The following is a 21,628-nucleotide window of genomic DNA, read 5'->3' as shown; positions in this document are numbered from 1 at the left end:
CCTTGTGGCTTCTTGCCATATCATTAATACCTATTGTTTTAATCCAGAAAAAAAGCGAACATGTTTTTAAAGCTTGAGCAATACACAAAAATAAGTTCTGTAGCACTTTTGTTTATTAAATGCATTATCATAACTATTTCTTGTTAAAACATGATTTAAGAATGGTTCAGCTTGCAGGAAAGTGGAGGAAATTTTAAGTCAGAAAGACTCTAGCGTAGGTAAACTTAACATGGAATTTATAATTAGCAGTGAACCTCACACATGACATAGAAAAGAGTAAAATAATCGCTTCCCACAAGATTAGTACGTAAGATATATTAAACAAGTACAAAAGACTAAATTTCTGGAACAACATCCAACTTTTCAATGCATTGATCTTGTTCCTTGAAACTTTCTTCTGGGTTTTTCTTTTCCCTTTTCAAAAGAAACTGAGCAAAGAAAAAACCTACAGCACCTGTGAGAAATTGGGCAAACATTAATAGTGATTAGTGAACTTGCCTTGTATGAGGTCAGATTTTTGAAAAAAATATTTTGTAAGTATCAGTAAGTATGCAATATTACTATTATTCCGTTGGTAAATTTTGATTTTAACACTTCACAAAAATACATACATTAATGGGAGTTAAACACAACTGCAAAACATTCATAAATCAGTGGGTTGTACAAATATGATTAATATTAATATTACACATGGAATAAGTTGTTCTAATGCTTACTTAGAAGATAAAAACCAGCATACATGATGTAAAGGGCATTGCGTAGGCCACCTACTGCCCATTTTAATGATGCAATTACCACAGGTACGTTGCCACCAATGTTGCTTATGACAAAAGCACATAGCGCAACTGCTGTGGATCTAATACACACCGGTACATGTTCCACAATCACAGTCAGAGCAACGCCAAACCACATTTCAGCTGCATGCACAAAATAAAATACAAACAAAGTTAAGCAATCATGGCAAAGCTCTACATGACGCTTACTTGGAAAGAGGTGTTCAAAAATGTGCAATGATGGAAAAAAAGCAACAAAAAACTTGAAAAAGCAGAGTTAGTTGTATTTAACACATGCAGAGAAATACAAGGAGCAAAGTTTAGTAATACCATTGTTTGTGATTGGACTTACTCAAACCATAAAATCCTGCATAAGTGACATATAATGTAGTTCTAAACCCAATAATCATTCGAAATGGTGGAACTAGTAATTGGGAGCCACTCGCAATATTGTTCATGACAAAGATGAAGAGGGAAATTCCAGTTGACCTTATGGTGGAGTGAAGGCATTCAACAAGCACAGTAAATAATATCCCAAACCACATTTCCGCTAAACATACATTAATGCGATAAATCCCTTGGTATTCTACAGAGTTTAAAACATCTTCAACACCTAAATGTATCAAACAACTTTTAAAATGCCAACTCAAGGTAAAACCTTAACTTTCACATTAGGCATTTATTTTTAGTGTCAGTTAAATTAACTCATTAGACTACCATTATTGGAATGGAACACCTCTTTACCAAATATGTATATCAACATTAGATATGGTTCACAGGCTTCGCAGCCAAGGCATTCCTGCCTTGCCATGCGAAAGCATGGCATTACTTCAACATTAGATATGTTTAGATTTTAAATCAAGAGCAATAATGAAAATAAACTAACACATTATGGAACTATAATTTAAAATATCCAATAAATTTATCAATACAGATTTATACTTTTGCAGTAGATATAATACAAACAGGTACCAAAAAGGTAAGCACACAATAGTGCAATGAAGCAATATGGAGGTGGAAGATACAAAACTAAAGCTGCCAATGGTGCTGCAATGGATTGACTAACCACTAGAACCCAAAGCCGGGATGCAGCCCCTGAAAGTATGTTCAGATTTTAGTTTTAAGCAAAACGAAACTACAAATAATAATTAATGTTATTACTACATTACCAAATCTTGATACAACACGGTCAGATATTAGGCCTCCTGATGCAATCCCAACCAGCCCCCCAATAATGGAACATAATGTCATCCATAATCCAAGGTCTGTTTCAGGGTAATAATAATCAAAATAAAGTTGTGTGTTGTATGCCCAACAAAAACTGGCTGAAAACATGTATAATTTAAGAAAGTCTTCCATGGGTAATTATCCATTATATATGTAAGCAACCTGTGTGTCGTATAGAAGCAGCTAGCAATAAAACTAACAAACCAGGACTAGATGCAAATGTTTTAATTGCACTCCAAAGTGTTGAAAGTGGTTTGTCTGTGTGAAGCAAAAATGATTAGATAACATATAACAAGTCAGTAAAACAACAATTGATAAATACTCTTTTTCACAGTGATATCACTTGTCTCATCAACTGCTGGTTGAAGCAGGGAATCAGGATCTTCCTTTTCCTGTTCATTGTTTCTTTTGCTATTTATGGATTTTCTTTCTGGTTCTTTTACAGTAAGAAACAACACAACGGAAAATATAAAGCCTGGAATTCCAACAAGATAGTACGCCCAGCGCCAACTCTAAAAAAACATTTCTAAAAATAAACATGCCAGATATATTGGTTATCCATGCAACATTGTGTACCTGACCAAAAACAGGACTTTGTGGAACATAGTTGCCTATAGTAAATGCAAGACCATAACCAATGTATATTCCCCAATTAAAAACACTCATTCCAAGAGCACGACTGCTGGCACCAAATTTATCTGCCACCATGCTTGATGTTAGTGGAGTACAAGCTGCTTCCCTATAACACATACTTGATATTTCCTCTTATTCATAGTTAACCACACATATGGTTCACTTTAAACTAGTCGATGACATGGTTGCGAATAGGTTGTGTGGCTTTAAATCGGTGAGTATACTCTCATATACAAACCATTTATTTTAAAAACCTATTGATAAAGTAAGGATAAATTTGGGCAAAATTTATCAACATTTTTACCCTGCACCAAAACCAAAGCGTAGAAGAACAAGTTGCCAATATTCAGTTGCCCATCCAGTGAGAAATGCCATGAGCGAATAAAGGAATACACATGCTGACAACAATCGAACCCTGAAAATATGTATCATGTATAAAGTTTTATCATCATATTGCTTGTATGGACCTAACTTGGGATACTAACTTTTAAAAAATAAAATAGTTTTTCAAATTATCTTACATACTCTCAAGATTAAACTACATTTATATATATGCACATCTTACCTGTTTTGAGAATCACCTAGAACACCAAGTACAACTCCACTGACAGTAAATATTGCAATAAAGCATGGACCAGCCAACAGTTGATATTCAATTCCAGATCCTGAGTAATTCCATTCACACACAGATTCATTTTGGCTTTGGATCGAAACACAACTAGATACAAAATAATATTTAACATAAAAAATTTTTGTAGTTTTATCTGTGAGTTACCTGCTGTAATTTGCACCTTTACATACTTTTAATTCAGCAGAAGTGCTAGAATTGGGAAGGCACCCAATATCTCCAAATCCAATATCTTGAGCCAGTGGTTTGGAAATAATTCCAATCATAAAATGTCCGATTTCACCAACTGCATAGCATGCCATGCAAATAATCACATAGTACCAAGTGCATAGTGTTTCTCCAAATATTTTAATTGCCATTATTTACAAAACAACAAAACCTGTTTTTTGCAATTTTTAAAACAATATGTTGTATTGTCTACCATTCTACCAATATAAAAATAGGTTGTTGTTTTTTGCCTTTTGTACGAGTATTTATCGTTGTGATTGCGTTTTGCGTATTCGTCCCAATGAAGGTTGGTTGCATAATGACTGAAATGTGAACCGAAGAAGTAAGTTTTCCTAAAAGAGCTTTGAATGTATTAAATATTATCCCTCAGCAAAAAAATATTTAAAGAGGTTGCACAAATGGAAACACAGTAAATCTATTCATGCACACAAAACAGTAGTCTACTTTACCATGCAAAAAAACATCTTCTGGAAATACAACATGTTTAATTTCTTATCTTTTTACATTGTGGTTGTCATACATCGCATATGCCTGGCAGTGTCAGATTATTAAAAGTAATCTACTAGTTTAAAAAAATGTGACCAAAGCAGTAGTCCAGATAGGAACAATGTTGTGCATAATTTTATCAGCCAACACACTAAAAGATTAAGAAATAAGTTAAATAAACAAATTGTCTGTATTTTTTACTTCATTGTGAAATTGACCCAACATACACAAATATAAGTGTGGTCATTAAAATCCAGTATATATTCAACATTTCTCTACCCTATGAAGCAGATAACTTGCTACAAAACAAATACCAAAAAACGTCAAAATCATGCGAAAGCAGCATACACTGCTTGACTGATTTTTAACAAAAACTGCTGCATCATCGTTTTGATTTTGTACGGTTTATTGGTCGTTAAAATAGGCCTTACGAAACAGCATCCAAACCCCTCCTTGTCTATCAAGCGTGGTCTATTATTCACATCTTTCGTCTCGAAAACACGTACATATTCTACATTTACAAACTAACAACAATAAACACGAAAATTACGAAGAATTGTCTTATTACCACGTATGTGTAATTGTGTATTTTCGATTGAGGTAATTTCCCTGATATGAAAACAAGTTTAATCCTTGGCATCACAAAGTAAAATCAGGTAAATATGTGGTCCATTTGATTTTGTGATGATGCAAACAAAGCCTTAAATAAATATTTTGGTACTCACAGTACGATTTTGTTTTTTCATGTTATTTGTATTAGCATTTACACCAACTTACTTACGTATGTTTACGTGTCGACTTGGTTATGTGTAAAATTTCTTCATTTCCGCAGAGTAGATTAGAAAGAGAACAATATATACATTCAAATGCTGACAATTATATATTGTCTGATATGCGATTATCAGCGATAGACAGTAACAGTTTTCTAGATTCCCTGCTTGTCAAGTTTTTGAGCCAGGTGTATTTCTTAAAGTAATAATATAAGTCTCTGACAAAACCAGCAGCAACAGGAAGCAATTACTGTGGTTTTATGCGATAGCCTCGAGCTAAAAGTGTATGTTTTTGCTAAATCGAAACAACAACTGGCAACACTGCAGGCTGGAAGTAGCGAAGCCAGCCCAAAATCATTCTGGAATTAAATATACAATGGGTTGGGTGAGTAACAGTTTTGGTTTAAAATATCGCTTTAGGAATTAAAAAACAAATATAATCATGCATTATGACAAATTATTTTTATAAAAATACTCACTGGCTACGGCAAATAGGCTAGTCTCATTCGCTACTTTGTTATTTAATTCCTAGATCTTTAAACTGTATTGAAAGTTATGTTTAGTTTTCACAAACTTGTAGTGCTTCCTTTTGCAGCATCTTGAGTAACGTAGGCCTGGACAGCCGATAGTTGACCTTTGGTCATAATCTGGACAAAAGCTTCTGGTCGTTTGTTGTATTGCTTTCGAAGACACATGCGTGTATTTGGTATTTCAGTACAAAATGTTTGGGAACATAGCCTACTATGATTTAAGTTGGTTAATCGCAGCAATGAAAATAGTTATCTAGAGCTCACATTTTTCTGAAATAACTACTTCATCATGAAGGTGTCACAATAGGAAAACAAATTATAGTGGTTAGGTTTTCAGCATGTTTTTAGAAAGGAACGCTATCTCATTGCCACACTAGTTCAGAAAAAAGAAGCGATTTTTACGCTTTCTGCGTGCGCACCACATCCACACTGTCGTTAAGTGCTAGACGAGGTGGCAACAGTGATCTAACAACATGAGCAAAGATATACCAAGTACAAGCAAGTCTTCGTCTAGTCAGCATCCTCCCAATATTGTACGTATATGTTTAATAACATGATTAGACAAGTATAAATATATAGAAAACACATATAATAAATTAAAAGTTTAACGCATTTAGTTGACGTAAATTTTATTTTTAGAGTATTCAGATCTCGGACCTTTAAACTTGCTTTGTTTACACACTGTTGCAGGAAGGCGAGTTACGATCTCAACACTGCAATGATGCACTGGAAGGCGGATGGGGTTGGGTGGTAGTTGGTGCAACGTTTCTTATATACGTGATTGTATTCGGTTGCTTGCGGTAAGTGCTTCTGACTTGTTACTTTAAGTTTATGTTTATAATGAACAGTACCCTAGATAATTGCAAAAACAGGTGTCAGAGTGTTTTGTTTGTTCCCATCATGAACGAGTTTGAAGCATCATATTCAACTGTTGGTTGGGTCGCGGCGCTGGCAACTCTTGGCTTCGCTCTTGCGGGTAATTTTTGCGCTTGTCTTTATGTTTAACAACAGGTATGCGGTTATTTGATGTTAGATAAACTTATCATTGCAACTCGTTCACCCCAAAAGATGTACTAAACTGCTAAACTTTATTGTACAAAGGTATTATTTCGGCGCCGTTAATGGACAAGATTGGTCATAGATTTACTATTATGACGGGGGGTGTCATCGCTTGCCTGTCGTCGATAATCGCTTGTTTTCTCCCATCGGTGGAACTTTTCGATACATTCGCAGGATTGTTGACAGGTGATCGGTTTCTGTTTGGCCGTAGTTAACTCTATAGAATTTTGGGTTAAGCACTCATATTTTTGTCATCTACAGGAGTTGGACTAGGAATATCTTTTGTATCGGCCCCTGTTTTGATTGGATTTTACTTTAAAAAGCGACGTGCTTTAGCCACTAACATCGCCAGCATAGGTAAATACCATTGCAAAATGTTTAAAGTTTTCTGGTGCAGAAAAACGCTTTCGCGATTAACGATCAGTCTTGAATCTATCACCAGGTGCATCCATTGGAACGTTCCTTGTTTGCCCTCTGAACGGTTTTGTTATTGATTCATTTGGTCTACGGGGTTACTTTTTAATTTTTTCGGCTATTTTTCTCAACCTTTCGGTCGCTGGATCGCTCATGCGCCCCATTTCACTGTCGACGCGTTTGGCAAAGCGCCCGCACGTCACTAAAGACACGACTAAGAGAACTGTGGACGTGGTAATAGAGGAAAGGGCCGATAAAAGCACTCCACAGGCAAACAGCAGCACTCACCCAGAAAGGAGCTCTCAAACATGGCGCTCGCTTCTCAGAAATCCGGCGTATCTTGTCTACTGCGCGAGTCAGGTGATATTTCTGGGTGGGTTTCTCGTAAACCAACTCTACATTGTCCCATTTGCCGAAATCGAGGTACAGAATATTATTATTGGGAAAGTTGGTGCATGTAACAAATATTTTGTATGTTTAGCTCGGAATTTCCCATCTGCAGGCCCCACTTATTATGTCAATATCAGCTGCCACTGAAGTCATTTCGCGAATTGTATTTGGAATTTTGGGCGATATTAAAAGGTTTCAAAACTTATTTATTGATCTTGCACAACTTCCTACCTCGTTTGTATTTGTGCATAGCATCAATCGGGTTCTCATGTTTGCTGGTGTTCAACTGGTGCTTGCTCTTTGTGCTTTCATCTTACCTTTCACCAATTCATTCGCAACATTAGCTCTCCTTGCAGGTGTAACGGGTTTGTTTCAGGTGAGCCGTCCTTAAAATACAGTTACCGTGCGAACGCGATTGGATATAAGGTCAGTTGAAACAGATACGAATGAAGACGACACTGTTTCCAACCTTAGGTTGGACAAACGATGAAAATGTACATTTTTCGTGACACACTTGTTCACAATAAATACACCTAATAGTTGGTTTTGCAATTTTAATTTCAAATATTCTTAATACGAATGCTGTGTTTGTTTTTTTGGGTTGCGCTGGTCGACATTTATTACCACAAAACATTATATACGTGGCGTCAAATCCAGTGTTGATACTTGTAACTTCCTGAAATATTTTTTCTGCTTACGTTGTAAAACAGATTTGTAACTTTGCACATCCTAAAATCTCCTCACATAGGTTGAAAAACAACTCTCGCTAATCAGACATCATTCTTTTAGGGGTATATTTGTGAAGCCATTTGCAGATAACCTACGCGCGAAGGACAATTTCACGGTAGTTTACTCCCCACTTTCACTAAGCTCATAATTTCACATGTTTCAGGGTGGATTTTCTGGGATATCGGTCGTTATTCTTGCAGATATCGTTGGGTTGGAACTTTACGGAACAGGGCTTGGAATAAGCACATTTTTAAATGGAATGGGAACCCTCGCTACACCACCTCTTGTTGGTAACTACACTGCCATTATAGGTAAAGCATGCCTCCTACGTTCTAATACAAAACCAAACGTTTAGGTATGGCGGTTGATAAAACTGGAAAACCAAGCAGCGCACTACTAATAAGTGCTGGTATTTTGTTGCTTGGTTCTATAGCAGCATTCCTGATACAGGTACTTGGAATTATTATGTGACCTATTCAACTTTACTTGATTACTGACATTTTTGTTCTGCAGGTCGCCATCAACTGCGATCGAAAAGTCAAAGCTCGTTTGAATGACACGTAAACACTCAACTTAGCCTAACGAGAGAGAAGGTCGTTTGTCAAGCAATTTATTTGTAAAAGTAGGACCCAATAGTTCCATCTTAAACCGTTTTTACTGATCCCATTCCTCATAACAAAAACTAACAAAAAAAACTTTTGTTCATTTTTTATCTTGCTGTGAAAATCGTTTGGATTTAGGTCAAGTGGAAAATATTCTTATAATCTAAACAAACTTAGGCAAATAGATTGTGATAGTGAATGTTTCTTACAACTGCTAATCACACGTCATATATTTAAATTGTCATTCTGTTTTAATGCAAAATAAAAAAAAAACTTCAACCGAAAAACTAGATTCAGCATTTTCACTTCCGGGAAGAACAGATACTCGGAATGTTACGTCGGTGTAAATTCTGCAGCTAATTATTCTAAACTGCCCCAAAACGAACACAGACCACATCGAATTGCAAAAAAAGAATTTTCTACATGTTTCTTGTCCGTGAAAGCTAACTTTAGTAAAGTCGTTTCAGTCGACCAGCTCCAATGAAAAAGCGTAATGTTCCGTCAATTAAAACCGACATAGTAAGGATAGCAGCCAACACTTGCAGTATGACTAAACGGAACTGCAACAGAACAAATTGATGTTGAAAATATTGGAAGCTGACATTTACAGATGGGACTTACCTCATCAGTAAACTCAACTATTTCAAACTGTGCGTTGACATCGGGAAACACGTTAAGTACGAGTGCCATTAGAAACCCTGATGATACCAACAGGCTATAAAGTAGTGGTTTGTTTTCAGTTAAGCTTTCCATGAAAGGCCGACCCTGAGAAAGGGAGTAAAACTTTACTGGTAGAATTAAAAACAAGTTAACAAGTAGTATATGTTTTCCTTTGTAACATGGTATAAGAAAAATTATCATGCAGTTTACCAACTACATAATCAAAACAAAATAAGAATAACACTGCAAGTAGTGCTTTCCAGCCAACGGGTCGCGACGCATGTTAAACAGATAGGTTATATGTAAAGTTGACAGTTCGTGTGAAATCACTGATAAGAGTATAAATTGTTGCTATTATATCGGGGAGTAGGCAAAGTTGGTTGCTGTATGAGCTATCTATACAAAAACAAATATCATTGTGTTTAAAAACCATCGCCACATTATCTCATTGTAGTGAAAAAAGGAAATCTATTGGATAACATACCCTGTAATTGACTGCAAAAGTAATAATTTGTGTAGCAAGTGAAAGAACGTATACTGTAGAATTAAGCAAATTGGGCTTAAAATCTGCTTCCACATCAACATCCTCCCTGTACAAATGAGAAATATTACTTTAGATAAGATTTTTGCAAAAAAACAGACATAAATACCTTGGCTCCCTTTCTTTAGCTTCGCCAACAAGATAAACAAGAGACGCAAAATGGAGGGAAAATTGGCCACAAATGGTCAAGATTGTGTAAAAATTAAATATATTTGGCAACGGCCTTTCCTTTGAAAGAACTTTCAATGGCTACAAAGAAAACAAATTTAAATCAGTTATAAAGGCCTTTTGGTGGCAAGTACTTTCTAGAAGTTTGAGGTAAAGTTTTCGAATATAAAAATTGGAAAATAGTAACAGATACCTTACTCCTTGAAATAAATAAAAAGCATCCAGCAAGCAGCAAGCCCTGCAGAGTAGCTTGTGCATCTGAAAACTTGACACCATCAAGAAAGAGCACAGACTGACTGTATGCCAATACTAAAGCATTAAGAGCTAGGATTTTAAACATCTGAAGTGTTGTAACAAGTGTGCACCGACCCTGCTTGATAATGTGACAAACTGTGGATATGAAAAACAAATTACACAAACCATAACAACATTTGTTGACAATATAAGATAAATGCAAGGTTAGTTGTTTACTTGCTGCAGTGCTGGAAAGCTTGTATGAGAAAGGAGCAGCAATACTGGCATCTCCCATCTTCACCACTTGTGGATCAGGTTCCATTTCATTTATCAATTCTTGCATCTTTTTCTGTTTTTTCGAAATTTCATCATGCTTCTGTTGCATTCTGCCAAAACAATATTTTTAAAATTTGGTTGGAAGCATTTTGAAACAGAAGGGTAAAAATAAGTCATCCACATTTCACCTGTTTCTGATTCCCCGTGGCTGCCCTTTTTCAACCACTTTAGTTAATCTTTGCCTGTTTTTCATGGCAAATTTCCCAGAATCATTTTCATCATTTGGACTTACAGTCTTGTCTAGTTTGTCTGTTTTACTGCCATTTGCTTGATTCCTTTTTATCAAACTTTCAGGGGGATTGCTAAGCAGTGCAACACCTATTGACAGACATATGTAAACATGACAACATAGTTGTTTCAAATAAGACAAAAAATTTACCCACCAACATGTGCATGTTTGAGTGCCCCAACATCATTTGTTCCATCTCCACACATTAACACATTAAACCCAAGCTGTTTTAGCATGACTATTACCTTAAAGCAATGCAATGTAAAATGTTTCACAAAATATATACCCAGGGTATATTGTTCATTTACCTCTTCTTTCTGTTTTGGGCTTGTGCGAGCAAAAATTCTAACACATGGCAAAAGTTTCTTTAAAAACTTCTCTGAATTGTTTTGAAGATAAGACATTGCCTAAACAAACAGGCAATAATTAAGTAAGTACTGTAATGAAATTAAACCTTGACTTACATAGCCTGTTAAGCATAGGTCATAATCTTGAGTTAAAAGTTTCATGTTGTCTGTCTCCAGTGGAAATTCAACTTCTCTATCAAGAGACTGCCATAACCAGTTCATCTCTGTGCAAAATGGTACAGGTAATTTAACACTATATGGACATAGAGAAGGGAGTTTATATTTATACTACTACTTGTCATTTGCTTACCTTCATCAGTTCCAGTATTTTTCAATATGAGACATCCATTTTTACGGACAAAATGAAGAACCCTTCCAACATAACATGCTGTTAAAGGATTGTCTCCAGTTATCATTGTCATCTGAACATAAATAAATTACACTCAATAATTTGGTGTGACTCAAAAGAAAGATGAGATTAATGGTAGTCACATGGTGTGAAGCATTTCTTAATTCCTTCATCACAGACTTTGAATCTGGTTTTAATGGACAGGATATTATTACAAAACCTGCAAAAGTAAGATTTTGCTCCACATCATTTCGTTTCATGTTTCTAATCTAAAAAGAAAAACAAGAAAAAGTAGTATATATACAATATATATATTACAAAACAAGAAGTTGCAAAGGCATAACTTTTAAGTTTTTATATCAACTTTAAAGCAAAGCCAAACAATAAGAAAAAAAGCTTTGACTCTACCTGTTGGGATGAAAATCCTTTGCCAAGAATTCTATAGCCAAGTGCTAACACTCTTGCCCCACGCTGGGATAAACTTTGATGTTGCTCATCATAAAAAGATGGAATGTCAGCAAACTGGCAAGAGCATAAAATATATGGAAATATTTTTTTTTTGTTGAACAGCAATAAATGTACCATTGGTTTGAGAGTTTCTGCTGCTCCCTTGACTGTCACCATGTATGTGTGATTAACTGATCCAAGTTCTTCCTGACTTACAATTGTGCTCATTCGCTACAAAAAAATTGTAACCAGAACATTTAAAAAAAATATTTGTTTGAGCCAACTTACTTTTAAAAGTGAACTGAAATGAAATCTTTGAACCACTTTTAGCGGTTGCAGGCCAGCAGTCCTTTTTTTAGGTATAACAACATCACCTAAAATAAAGACCAATACAAATAATAGGATTGCAAAAAACTTTTTCAAATACTCGGTCAATATGGTAAATTGCTTTAATACATCTATATTTCTATTTACATTGCACAAGTTCGTTTACTTTCACCGAGCAAGATTTAATTACAAATCAGCATTTAAGAATCCGTTAAAAAAAATATCAAAAAGTAACAATCAAGAAATTATGTTAAAACCTTTGGTTAAAGTCCAATCCACAGCTTTGAGCATTGCTTGCTCCAGTGGATCTCCTACCAACTCATCATCCATATTCACAAGAGAATGACATGTTGCAAGTACCTACACAACATTTTGCTTTTATAACATCTACAAAATTGTTCTGTTAAAACTAGCCTTTTGTGTGGATGCAGGTGAGTCTGTTACAGGGCAGAGGAGTTCTTTCTTTCCCACCTTAAATTCACTTTCCATACCTTTGAGGATGAAGCAATGAATGGGACATGTAATAGGATATGAATGTCAAACATACCTGCAATACCCTCTACAATTAAACTGTCACTAGTTAGAGTACCAGTTTTGTCAAAACAGCACATGTCCGCCTTTCCAGCAAATGGTATCCGAAATGGCTCAGTGCAATAAACATCTAAATATAAAAACGTTCATGTCTTATAAACAGCAGTGAAAACAACAAAATAAAAGCAACTTACATAACTTGGACAAAGCAAGAAGAGATGAATTAACAGCAAGAGACAACTCTATAGGAAGTTCTGGTGGAACTACTGAAGTCAAAATAAGTATGCAATTAAGAACGAGTTTATATCGACTTCTGTTGGGGTCGGCACTCCCTGTAAATGCAATCATGTTGAAAATGCACAACAGGAAATGAGTATTAAACTTACCAACAACCCAAACATATGATGATGCAGCAATAGCAAATATCAGTAGAAACATTATAAATGCAAATGTTTCCAAGTTGTTTGCTGTAACTCTCTTGACTCCATACAAAATTGTACGGAGCAGCTTTCCCTTAAATTTATTCTGTTAGGCAATTGCAAACTTTAAATTAGCCATCTGTTTTACTTGTGATGTGTTAAAGCCGGTACGAACAACATAACCAACACAACCATTATCAGGGGGTCTTGATGCACCTTCCTTGGCAGTTGAACTTCTTGTCGGTGGTTCATGTTGAACAACTTTAGTTCCACCACTTATTAAATGCAGTCTTGTGTGGACTGACAGATCTAGAACTGTTTCTGAGTCCACATTTTCAATTGGTTCCTACAATACCAAACATTTTTGAAGTGTAATGGATAATGTACAAAACTTTGGTATCACAGACCTTCATTTGGGGAACTGATTCTCCAGTGAGCATTGCTTCATCAACTATTAACCTCCCTCGCAACAAAAGCACATCACATGGTATACTGTTGCCATCAGTAGCAGAACGAGTGATGGAAATTATATCACCCGCAATAAGTTGGTTGCTTGGAACATGTCTCCATTTTCGACATCGAAAAACCTGCACAGCATAGTTGGGTAGGAATTTGTCATGAAAGAATATGCATCAACATACATTTATTTGATAGGGTTTGTTACCCATTTTTCTGATTTCAGACAAATTGCGGAGTTGCTGATAAACCAAAGATGCCTCAAAAGCAACCAGCATAAAAAGGGTGAATAATGAATAATACCAATATTCATCCAAACACCACAAGACAACACAAAATACCTTGACAGTACAAAAATAAAGTTTAATAAGTTTAAATTAGGTGAAACTACCAAGCAGTTTAAACTACCAAGTTACCTGAAAAACAAAAAAAGGAGCAGTAGCTCTTTCTAAAAACAATTCTTTAAATTCGGGAATTATCATTTCCATCCTAAAAAATAACCATTATTGTAACATACTTTAAAATATTATCAAACAATATATAAATTCAGCAATGCATTAATTACTCATTGTTCCCAAATGCTTCTTTTGATAAATCGTAAAATTCATCATCTTGATAACCTTTCCAGTTTTGATAGTATTTGAAAACATTATCCGTGGGAAATTTCACTGGGAGGAATACTTTTTTTTCCTCTCCATCAAACACATAAACCATCTAAACATTATACCTGCAGGTTAAGAATGTACAACACAACATGTACTTTTGCATGCCAAGGCAGGATTGTCGCAATGAAGGAAATTTGGAGCGAGAAACAAAAAATCTGGTTCAAACAGACAAGACAGTGCTTGCCAGTTACAGTGGGTAGAACATTAAACAAAAACATATTGTCTGACTAGATTTTTAAGTTTGTGATTATTTTTTCGCCATATATTAATGTACTAGTTTATTTTCCTTGGAAATTAGCATAGAATTTTATATATTCCTCAATACACAACATTATTGCCAACTTGCTTAAAAGTCAGATATATAAACTTAGCAATCATGTGACTTGCAAACAGGGGTTATAACCAAAAAGTGGCACAGGCCATATGGCACACATGTCACCCAAAAAAGGGCCAAGTATGCAATAACATGCAGTATTCCAAACAATTAAATAACAATGATATACCTTTTGAAATTCAATCCAAATTTTTACATTATCATTAGAAACACTTCGTTGATGAATATGAACTAATTCTGTAGAACCATTGTGAGAAGTTGGAACAACTTTAGCATATTTTGCAAATGATGGGTGTGATACCTGAAATTAACATACATTTAGCCTTTATGGGGTAGTTTATGAAAAAGCATTGTTTTTGCATACCTTTCTGTACATCATAATGCATCTGAAGTTGACTGACCAAAAACAAAACAAAACGGTCAATATGTGAATGAGCAAGATGAGCAGTGACAAGATAATCCATAATTCGTATCGAGTATTTTGTAGGGAAAACCATGAAACTATAAGCCCAGCATACACAACTACAAATGGAACTACAAAACCATAGAGCAGCCAATGCTTTCGACAATATAGCTCAATTTTGCTAACCAGATCATCATTTTTTGGGAATATTTTCATGTTTTTTTTCTGCAATACACAAACAAAGTTAATTGGATGGAAAATACAGTGTTATTAAATTAATATTATCATAAAAAACTAAGCGTAGCTCCAGTTCAGCAACAAGCTTTTCCAACAACGTGACCTGCATGCTTGAGTGACCACAGCTGAAGCACAAATAACCGGCAAAAATGTTCAATAAACAAAGACAAAATAAAAGTCTACGGGTCAATGCGTGTTGTTTAAAGACAGAGGTTGTTGTAGGCATGTTTTCTGATCTATTTCTCTCACAAGTGGAACGCAGGCGGAGGAACGAAGGATGCAGACGGCTTTAGGCTTTCCTGCAGAACTCCCAGAGCCGTCTGGCATCCGGCTCGACTACAGACCTTTTCTATCGCAACTTGTTACAAATACTATGATTACACCCAATTACCCAACGTTTACTAACTGGCACTCGCTTACTTGTGAAAGGCAGTTATTCTCTCTAGTCACTACCGCGGTTGGTCACTTAATTTCCACAAAAACTAAACTTATAATTTTGCTCCAGAGTGACATTAGGAAGCATGTGGTTTACAGTGATCATAAATAAATATAAGCTTACACTACCAATGAATCCTATAAATTAGCAGTGGCGTATTATAATCAGGTTAAGGAAAGTAATCGCGGGGGGAGACCGAGGATACTTCGGACACGGGGATACCTCGGACCAGGTATTTTACGTCACAATTAGGTATTGTTAAGACACTTTTACAAAAGCTTTATGTCTCCATCAAACGTTAACAGGAACTTTGGAATTAAATCATGTCTGCTTAAAAAGTTATAATCGAAAAAGTCAATTTATCAGTGAAACCAAGTTTTTCAATTTGTATGTGGAAGGTTATATATCTGTCACAGTTAATCAAAATGCAGTAATTTTGGGTTGATTGCATAATCAAATATGTATTCTTGGACAGGCCAATGATGATTTTGTGTAACCTTTGAAAATACGGCCATAGTTTAAGAATTTCTATGTCGTCACGTGGTCGGTGATACTTCGGACATCATGGCAAAAAATCGCGAGAAGGCAACAATTTTCGAGTTTTATGAAAAATTATCGGTCATAGAAGAGAATAAACAGAGGCTGGATGAAATGATTGAACTTTGGCAGTAAGAAAAAGCCCCAAAGATAAAAAATCGTTTGTTGACTCCAAAATCTATGATATCCGTGCTGCCGTTAAACGTACACGATTTACCCAAAGCATGAACGTGTGGAAAGGTCGAAACTATAGGTGGCCACGCCCCGATTCCTGAAAGCTTGAAAGATATTTTTTGCGCTAATGCCCCAATGCTGATATTGCGCCAAGTTTGATTTCAGTTATTTGTTAAATACACAAAAAAAAACGTCTGTTAAAACTTGCTGTCCGAGATATCCCCAGTCACGTCCGATGTTACCCCGGTACCGAGCATTTGAGACCTGTTTAAAAAACGGGCTGAATAAACATTTTTAGTGAGCTAAAACGAACGAAAAACCTTTTGTTTTTTGAATAATGCTTTACTACTTACAACAAAATAAAGTTTAAGAATGTGGTTCATAATTTTAAAAAAATATGAACAATTTTCCCAAAACCGTCCGAGCTATCCCCGGTCTCCCCTATAGGCGGACGTTTATTGCTTTGTACTAAAGAAAATTTTTACAGCGAATATTCCAAATGAGTTTTGGAACATTTTTTAAAAATCACAGGACTTTTTTTAATCACATAAGATTGTAAGAAGCTGTAGACATTTTCATACGCCATTTATTTTATATGTGTATTGTGAAAATTAAGGGAATAAAATGTAAATATACATAAAAATAAGAAATAAATAATCATAGCTAATTTTCAAAAAAGGCACAACAATAAACGATTAAAAAATATTTAAACCCAGTGTATAATAAAGTTTGTCTACGGTTTACTAGAAAAATGTTGTAGGCTGATAAAATTTACAGCAAATAAGCTGACAAAGCTAAATTTAAATGAGGTAATATTTGTATTTAACATGTTCAAAAATCTTTGTCCCAGCCTGACATTTCGATCTCAGCCAACTCTGTTTCTTTCTCAAAAACGTCGAAGTTGCCCATATCTGAAGGGTTTTTGATTTTCGGTACAACTGGCGCAACCAGTTGTCTATTCGCGAGGGACTGCCAGTCGAAACCCTGTTGCAATATGTTAGGTTTTACTTGTCAGCAAGTTCGATTGGGTGACAAAGATATATTACATGAAACCATCGGTGGTTTTTGATTTGTAAGACGCCATCCTTCAGGTTGCCGATTCTTTCTGCCGGGTTTTCACGACACAAACGCCGAACGAGGTTTTTGGGAGCGGCTTGAAACGTAAACTATAAAAAAATGTTCAAAATAAACATAAACAATAATTTTCAATAAATATCAGGAAAATTTGGGGTTGTGTTTATTACAAACCGGCCACTTGATGGCTTCAATGCCCCTCAAAATTCGACGATAGGTTTTCACCACATCTGGAGAGCTGAAAGGTGGAACTCCACTCAACATTTCATAAACAAGGACACCCAGTGACCAAAAGTCCACAGCTATGTCGTGACCCTTTGAAAACAATTTACATGTTCAAACTAAAAGGTATGTTTAGTTTCATAAGGATTGTATTACCTTGCTTAATATTACTTCTGGAGCGACATACTCCGGGGTTCCACAAAAAGTCCATGTTTTTTCTCCAGAACTAATTTTTTTTGCAAATCCGAAGTCAATAAGTTTCACATATCCTTGTTTGTCCAACAATAAGTTTTCCGGCTGTTTGTGGTACAAAAAGAATAACTATTATGACTAATGAGCCTTTGGATAAAATCGTCATTAAAGAATGGTGTTATTCAACCTTTAGGTCTCTGTACACGATTCCACCTTGATGCAGGTAGTCCAGTGCCTCGACCACACATGCTGTGTAAAATCTCCCGCGATGATCATCAAATTTTCCGTCATCACGCAGTTTTGACCACAATTCACCTCCCAAGCAAACTTCCATCAGCATGTAGACATACCTTTATGTGAAATGATATACATTGCACAAATTTTAACCCTTGTTGAATACAACTAAAGTTATACCTTTCGTCCCTGAATGTTCTGTACAATTGCACAAGAAATGCAGAATTGGATTCAGCCATTACGCTTTTTTCAATGTAAATTCGCTGTTCTTGTCCGGTTTCGAGAATGTATGTCTAAAATTTTGAATTAATATGTGTTCGGTGAAATTTATTTGACATTCTAAAAGTTCACCCACCTTTTTGAGGCATTTCAAAGCAAATGTGCTGGATTTATTCTCCTTCAACCTTACAAGATCGACACGTCCAAATCCTCCTATTCCCAGTACTCCAATGGTTTCCAGGTCTTTAAGATCCAAACCTTCCAAAGTAGATGATTTTTTTCTTTTGGTCTGTTCAGAAACTTCTGATGGGGTCGTCCAGGCTTTCTCAACATGTGCACCCACGAGGTTGGTAAATGTGGTCTTGTCCAAAGTTAAGCACCTGACTTGGGTTTTTGCAACCACATTTGTACTGCGCTTCCCGTCTCCTAATAGTGCCTTTTCCCCGAAGCAGTCCCACTTCTTCAGTGTACGAATATATGCTTCTTGCTTTTCAGAGACTTCGTCGGAGGCGTCGGAGTCTTGAAACATGGTAATATCGACCTCACCTTCAATAATGATAAAAAATGTGTCTCCATCTTCTCCTTGTTTAATAATGTATTCCCCTGCTTCGAAACTGTTTGCTTCGACAGCGTCCCCAATTTTGCCAAGGTGTTTCGGGTCCATGCGTTTAAAGTCTTCCACTTTCCTCAAACTCTGTCGAAATCACGAACAACTGCTTTGTGCTTATAAGGCATTGATAAACACAAATAAGTGACACACACCTGCATCATAGCCGTGCGCTCTGATAAGGCAGCATCAGTCATGACGTGCCGAAATACATTTCCTCGCAACATCCATAACTTTGTGGATGCCCCTTTTGCTTTAACTGTTGCACTTCGACTGGTTTCATACAGAATTGCGAGTTCCCCGAACACGGAACCTGATTCAATCGTGGCAATGTGTTTGTTGCGCTTGGTGAACAAAATATATGTGTTATTTTTGCAGCAGAAGGTAAAGTTTATTTGAAGAAAAGGAATAATGTAGAATGGTGGCGTCTGTTATTGAATCAACTGCGATGTAAATTTGCCCTATACAATATCAGCTTTTACTGATCCCTTAAAGCTAATCACATGGATTTGAATCTTCGACAACGAGATGATTAAAAGTTGTGTATTTATGTTGTAGATTTTAACAGAAAAATATAACTTGTTCATTGTTGGTCGCATTATACTACCTTAAAACATAATGTTTTAGCCTTATGATAATCCAGCTGAGTATTTTATTACTTTGCTTCAGTGCAATTAAACGCCCAAATTAAACACAGTTCATTTGGATTGAGTGACGTTATGGAGGTGAAACCTTTCTGTGTTTACCGTTGACAAACAAGTCTGTAACAATGCCACATGTTATATTTGGAATGGTGGCACTTTATGCCATATGTAAGTATAAAGACAAAAGCCCAAAATCGTCAGTAATACCTTTGTTACATATAACTTTCCCGTTTCAAGAATGTACAACTCATTTCCTTTTGTTCCTTCTCGTATAATAATGTGATCATTGACAGTTGTGGGCCGCATATAAGCAATCAGTTCGTTTAATTGTTTCTCACTTTTTACCATTTTGTACAGAAATTCGTTGTTAAGAATTGCCTGTTACAAAAGAAATATTAGATTAACACCAATTTTAAGTTAAAAACTAGTTAAAACTTGCACCTGCTTGAGGAAATCTCTCTGAGATTCGTTTTTCGAATACTTCTTGGCATTGTGTGCTCTTACGTCATTCACGCCACGGATTCCCTGCCGTCGTGATTTCTTATCTGTTTTGTGATCTATCTCATTGCCCTGCCATATGTTGACAATATAGCGACGAAAGATAAATCTCATGCCGAGTCTAATTTACCGAATTTCGCTTTGTGTCTGGATTACTTTGCATGGAGTTGGTGGATGGACGTGAAGCGATATTTTTTAACTCCTCCAACTTGTTTGTTAGTTTCAGAATATCATCGCCTCTTTCATCCAACACTACTTTCAATTTCTATAATGGACCGTTTGCAATAAATGTTACACAGAATTTAAAGCAATTGATTACATGGTAAACAACGCATATGCATCATTTTTTAAAATTGTGTCTTTTGATGTAAGTAACCGCTTGGTTATTCAAAATGACTTAAAAGTAGGGAAAATTAACTGTTTGTTTAGTTTTCATCAAGCTATTGCACTTTAACTAAAAATGGGGCATTTTACTGCCTCCAATTTTTTATCGGGGACAGTTTTATGTAATCGTGTTTGGGATAAACTTGATAAATTGAAAAGAATCACATTGATAATAAATGAAGAGCAACTGGGATAACCTTTATCGTTGTACATTGCTCTTCAATTTGTTTGTCTTTCTCTTTTAGCTGCTCTTGTAACTCCTGCGTCATAAAAACCACAAACCATTACAGGGAGAGGGTTTATGGTGCCATTCACGACACGCAATGGTACCCATTGTTAACAAACCAATTTCCAATTTAAACAAGTTTTTGAACAAAACTTGACAACCCACATTACAATTGGAAACATTTTAATATACAACTTCTTTTCAAATATATTTAAATGCTCTTGTTACCGTATTTCATCGATAAACCTAGTGAAATGTTGCAAGGTTTGTACAAATCATACCTTTTGCTTTTCGTTTAACTGTTGCAATTCCACAGTGGTTTCGTCACTTGTAAATCCACTATTGTTATATGAACCAGACGTACCCGCTTCAAACTTGTTTTTTGTTGATCGGCGCCAACAAGGACAAAAAGGCATATTGCTAAACGAGTGTAAAACAACTTTCCAAAATATTTTTGTTTTCTGTTAAAATAAGCGTACTTCTCCTAACGTGCGAAAACGAAAAATGCACAATTTGTTTGCTATCTTCCTGTCGTTACTTGACAATATCTTATTTCAAGTAACTCTATTGTGAAAGGCCCCAACTCAACCACAATAGTCACTGAGCAATGGGTTTCTTTCTCTTATCCCTGGCACAAATTTCCTAAAATAGTGTCATTCGTATATGTGCACTTGTATAGGTGTCACACATAAAGAGCTTAAACGCAAAATCAACACTATACGTCAGGGTTCGCTAACATGCGGACATCGGTGATGTCACTACACACACTTAATCAACGTAGAATTGTAAACAATGGCACCTCTCAAAATTCGGGCGGGACAATTTCATCAATCATTAATCTTTTCACGAAAACCGTCTCATCAATTAAAATACCACCCACTTCAAAATTTATCACCATGTCCACATTAAAGTTTGCCCACCAACGCAGAGCAGAACGAAAACTTTCCCTTTCTAAACTGTTTTCATTGACTATTTGGGCCACAACTTTATTCACCAGTTGCACAAACCGTAAGATCAAATGTTTTTATA

At 35.8% G+C, this 21,628-nt stretch overlaps 4 protein-coding genes across 5 annotated transcripts; 1 reads left to right on the top strand and 3 right to left on the bottom strand.

Moving 5' to 3' along the window:
- Positions 1 to 133: 133 nt before the first annotated feature.
- LOC145913168 (uncharacterized) lies at positions 134 to 4,265 on the bottom strand. 2 transcript variants are annotated; one of them, XM_083000729.1, is made up of 11 exons: positions 3,409 to 4,265; positions 3,199 to 3,351; positions 2,938 to 3,048; positions 2,577 to 2,739; positions 2,323 to 2,512; positions 2,163 to 2,258; positions 1,943 to 2,098; positions 1,746 to 1,868; positions 1,126 to 1,323; positions 717 to 917; positions 134 to 454 (listed from the first exon to the last, which is right to left on the bottom strand). In XM_083000729.1, the coding sequence occupies exons 1-11, from the start codon at positions 3,618 to 3,620 to the stop codon at positions 336 to 338; spliced, it is 1,722 nt and encodes a 573-aa protein (XP_082856855.1). In that variant the 5' UTR covers positions 3,621 to 4,265; the 3' UTR covers positions 134 to 335. The 2 variants fall into 2 exon arrangements, with proteins under 2 accessions (XP_082856855.1, XP_082856856.1); XM_083000730.1 differs by lacking the exon at positions 1,126 to 1,323 and having other exon boundaries at positions 135 to 454; positions 3,409 to 4,264.
- Positions 4,266 to 5,591: 1,326 nt separating this feature from the next.
- LOC145914318 (monocarboxylate transporter 12-B-like) lies at positions 5,592 to 8,520 on the top strand. Its single transcript, XM_083002130.1, has 11 exons — positions 5,592 to 5,808; positions 5,966 to 6,075; positions 6,148 to 6,251; positions 6,377 to 6,520; positions 6,596 to 6,691; positions 6,777 to 7,171; positions 7,230 to 7,330; positions 7,391 to 7,514; positions 8,031 to 8,157; positions 8,223 to 8,317; positions 8,381 to 8,520. The coding sequence occupies exons 1-11, from the start codon at positions 5,749 to 5,751 to the stop codon at positions 8,429 to 8,431; spliced, it is 1,407 nt and encodes a 468-aa protein (XP_082858256.1). The 5' UTR covers positions 5,592 to 5,748; the 3' UTR covers positions 8,432 to 8,520.
- Positions 8,521 to 8,891: 371 nt separating this feature from the next.
- LOC145914317 (endoplasmic reticulum transmembrane helix translocase-like) lies at positions 8,892 to 15,135 on the bottom strand. Its single transcript, XM_083002129.1, has 27 exons — positions 14,877 to 15,135; positions 14,682 to 14,813; positions 14,079 to 14,227; positions 13,930 to 14,002; positions 13,699 to 13,854; positions 13,465 to 13,644; positions 13,206 to 13,403; positions 13,025 to 13,151; positions 12,833 to 12,970; positions 12,655 to 12,768; positions 12,522 to 12,598; positions 12,365 to 12,467; positions 12,069 to 12,154; positions 11,916 to 12,011; positions 11,742 to 11,855; positions 11,477 to 11,602; positions 11,295 to 11,406; positions 11,102 to 11,208; positions 10,946 to 11,044; positions 10,792 to 10,882; positions 10,537 to 10,726; positions 10,310 to 10,458; positions 10,032 to 10,228; positions 9,780 to 9,919; positions 9,614 to 9,719; positions 9,091 to 9,234; positions 8,892 to 9,029 (listed from the first exon to the last, which is right to left on the bottom strand). The coding sequence occupies exons 1-27, from the start codon at positions 15,129 to 15,131 to the stop codon at positions 8,919 to 8,921; spliced, it is 3,570 nt and encodes a 1,189-aa protein (XP_082858255.1). The 5' UTR covers positions 15,132 to 15,135; the 3' UTR covers positions 8,892 to 8,918.
- A 1,995-nt stretch (positions 15,136 to 17,130) lies between these two features.
- On the bottom strand, positions 17,131 to 21,015 carry LOC145914489 (cGMP-dependent protein kinase 1-like). Its single transcript, XM_083002313.1, has 13 exons — positions 20,881 to 21,015; positions 20,571 to 20,633; positions 20,120 to 20,254; positions 19,933 to 20,061; positions 19,699 to 19,869; positions 19,003 to 19,191; positions 18,377 to 18,934; positions 18,202 to 18,314; positions 17,975 to 18,137; positions 17,752 to 17,892; positions 17,548 to 17,688; positions 17,346 to 17,465; positions 17,131 to 17,283 (listed from the first exon to the last, which is right to left on the bottom strand). Exons 1-13 carry the CDS (start codon positions 21,013 to 21,015, stop codon positions 17,131 to 17,133), a joined length of 2,211 nt encoding a protein of 736 aa, XP_082858439.1.
- Between the last annotated feature and the right edge of the window lie 613 nt (positions 21,016 to 21,628).

The sequence above is a fragment of the Ascidia mentula genome, chromosome 9, assembly GCF_947561715.1.
Source record: "Ascidia mentula chromosome 9, kaAscMent1.1, whole genome shotgun sequence".
Taxonomy (NCBI): Eukaryota; Metazoa; Chordata; class Ascidiacea; order Phlebobranchia; family Ascidiidae; genus Ascidia; species Ascidia mentula.
The sequence above is the reverse complement of the archived record's forward strand: the minus strand, read 5'-3'. Positions and strand labels throughout refer to the sequence as shown.

Coding starts and splice junctions, on each gene's coding strand:
- LOC145914489 (XM_083002313.1), bottom strand. CDS start 21,015: ATGCCTTTTTGTCCTTGTTGGCGCCGATCAACAAAAAACAAGTTTGAA. Junction 20,062..20,119: donor CAGACACAAAGCGAAATTCG/GTAAATTAGACT, acceptor AACATATGGCAG/GGCAATGAGATAGATCACAA. Junction 17,466..17,547: donor TTGAAGCCATCAAGTGGCCG/GTTTGTAATAAA, acceptor ATTTTTTTATAG/TTTACGTTTCAAGCCGCTCC.
- LOC145914317 (XM_083002129.1), bottom strand. CDS start 15,131: ATGAAAATATTCCCAAAAAATGATGATCTGGTTAGCAAAATTGAGCTA. Junction 13,855..13,929: donor CTCCTTTTTTTGTTTTTCAG/GTAACTTGGTAG, acceptor TGTACTGTCAAG/GTATTTTGTGTTGTCTTGTG. Junction 13,404..13,464: donor AATCAGTTCCCCAAATGAAG/GTCTGTGATACC, acceptor TTGGTATTGTAG/GAACCAATTGAAAATGTGGA.
- LOC145914318 (XM_083002130.1), top strand. CDS start 5,749: ATGAGCAAAGATATACCAAGTACAAGCAAGTCTTCGTCTAGTCAGCAT. Junction 6,521..6,595: donor ATTCGCAGGATTGTTGACAG/GTGATCGGTTTC, acceptor TGTCATCTACAG/GAGTTGGACTAGGAATATCT. Junction 7,172..7,229: donor TCCCATTTGCCGAAATCGAG/GTACAGAATATT, acceptor TTGTATGTTTAG/CTCGGAATTTCCCATCTGCA.
- LOC145913168 (XM_083000729.1), bottom strand. CDS start 3,620: ATGGCAATTAAAATATTTGGAGAAACACTATGCACTTGGTACTATGTG. Junction 2,513..2,576: donor AAAGTCCTGTTTTTGGTCAG/GTACACAATGTT, acceptor ATGTTTTTTTAG/AGTTGGCGCTGGGCGTACTA. Junction 2,099..2,162: donor TGCTTCTATACGACACACAG/GTTGCTTACATA, acceptor ACATGTTTTCAG/CCAGTTTTTGTTGGGCATAC.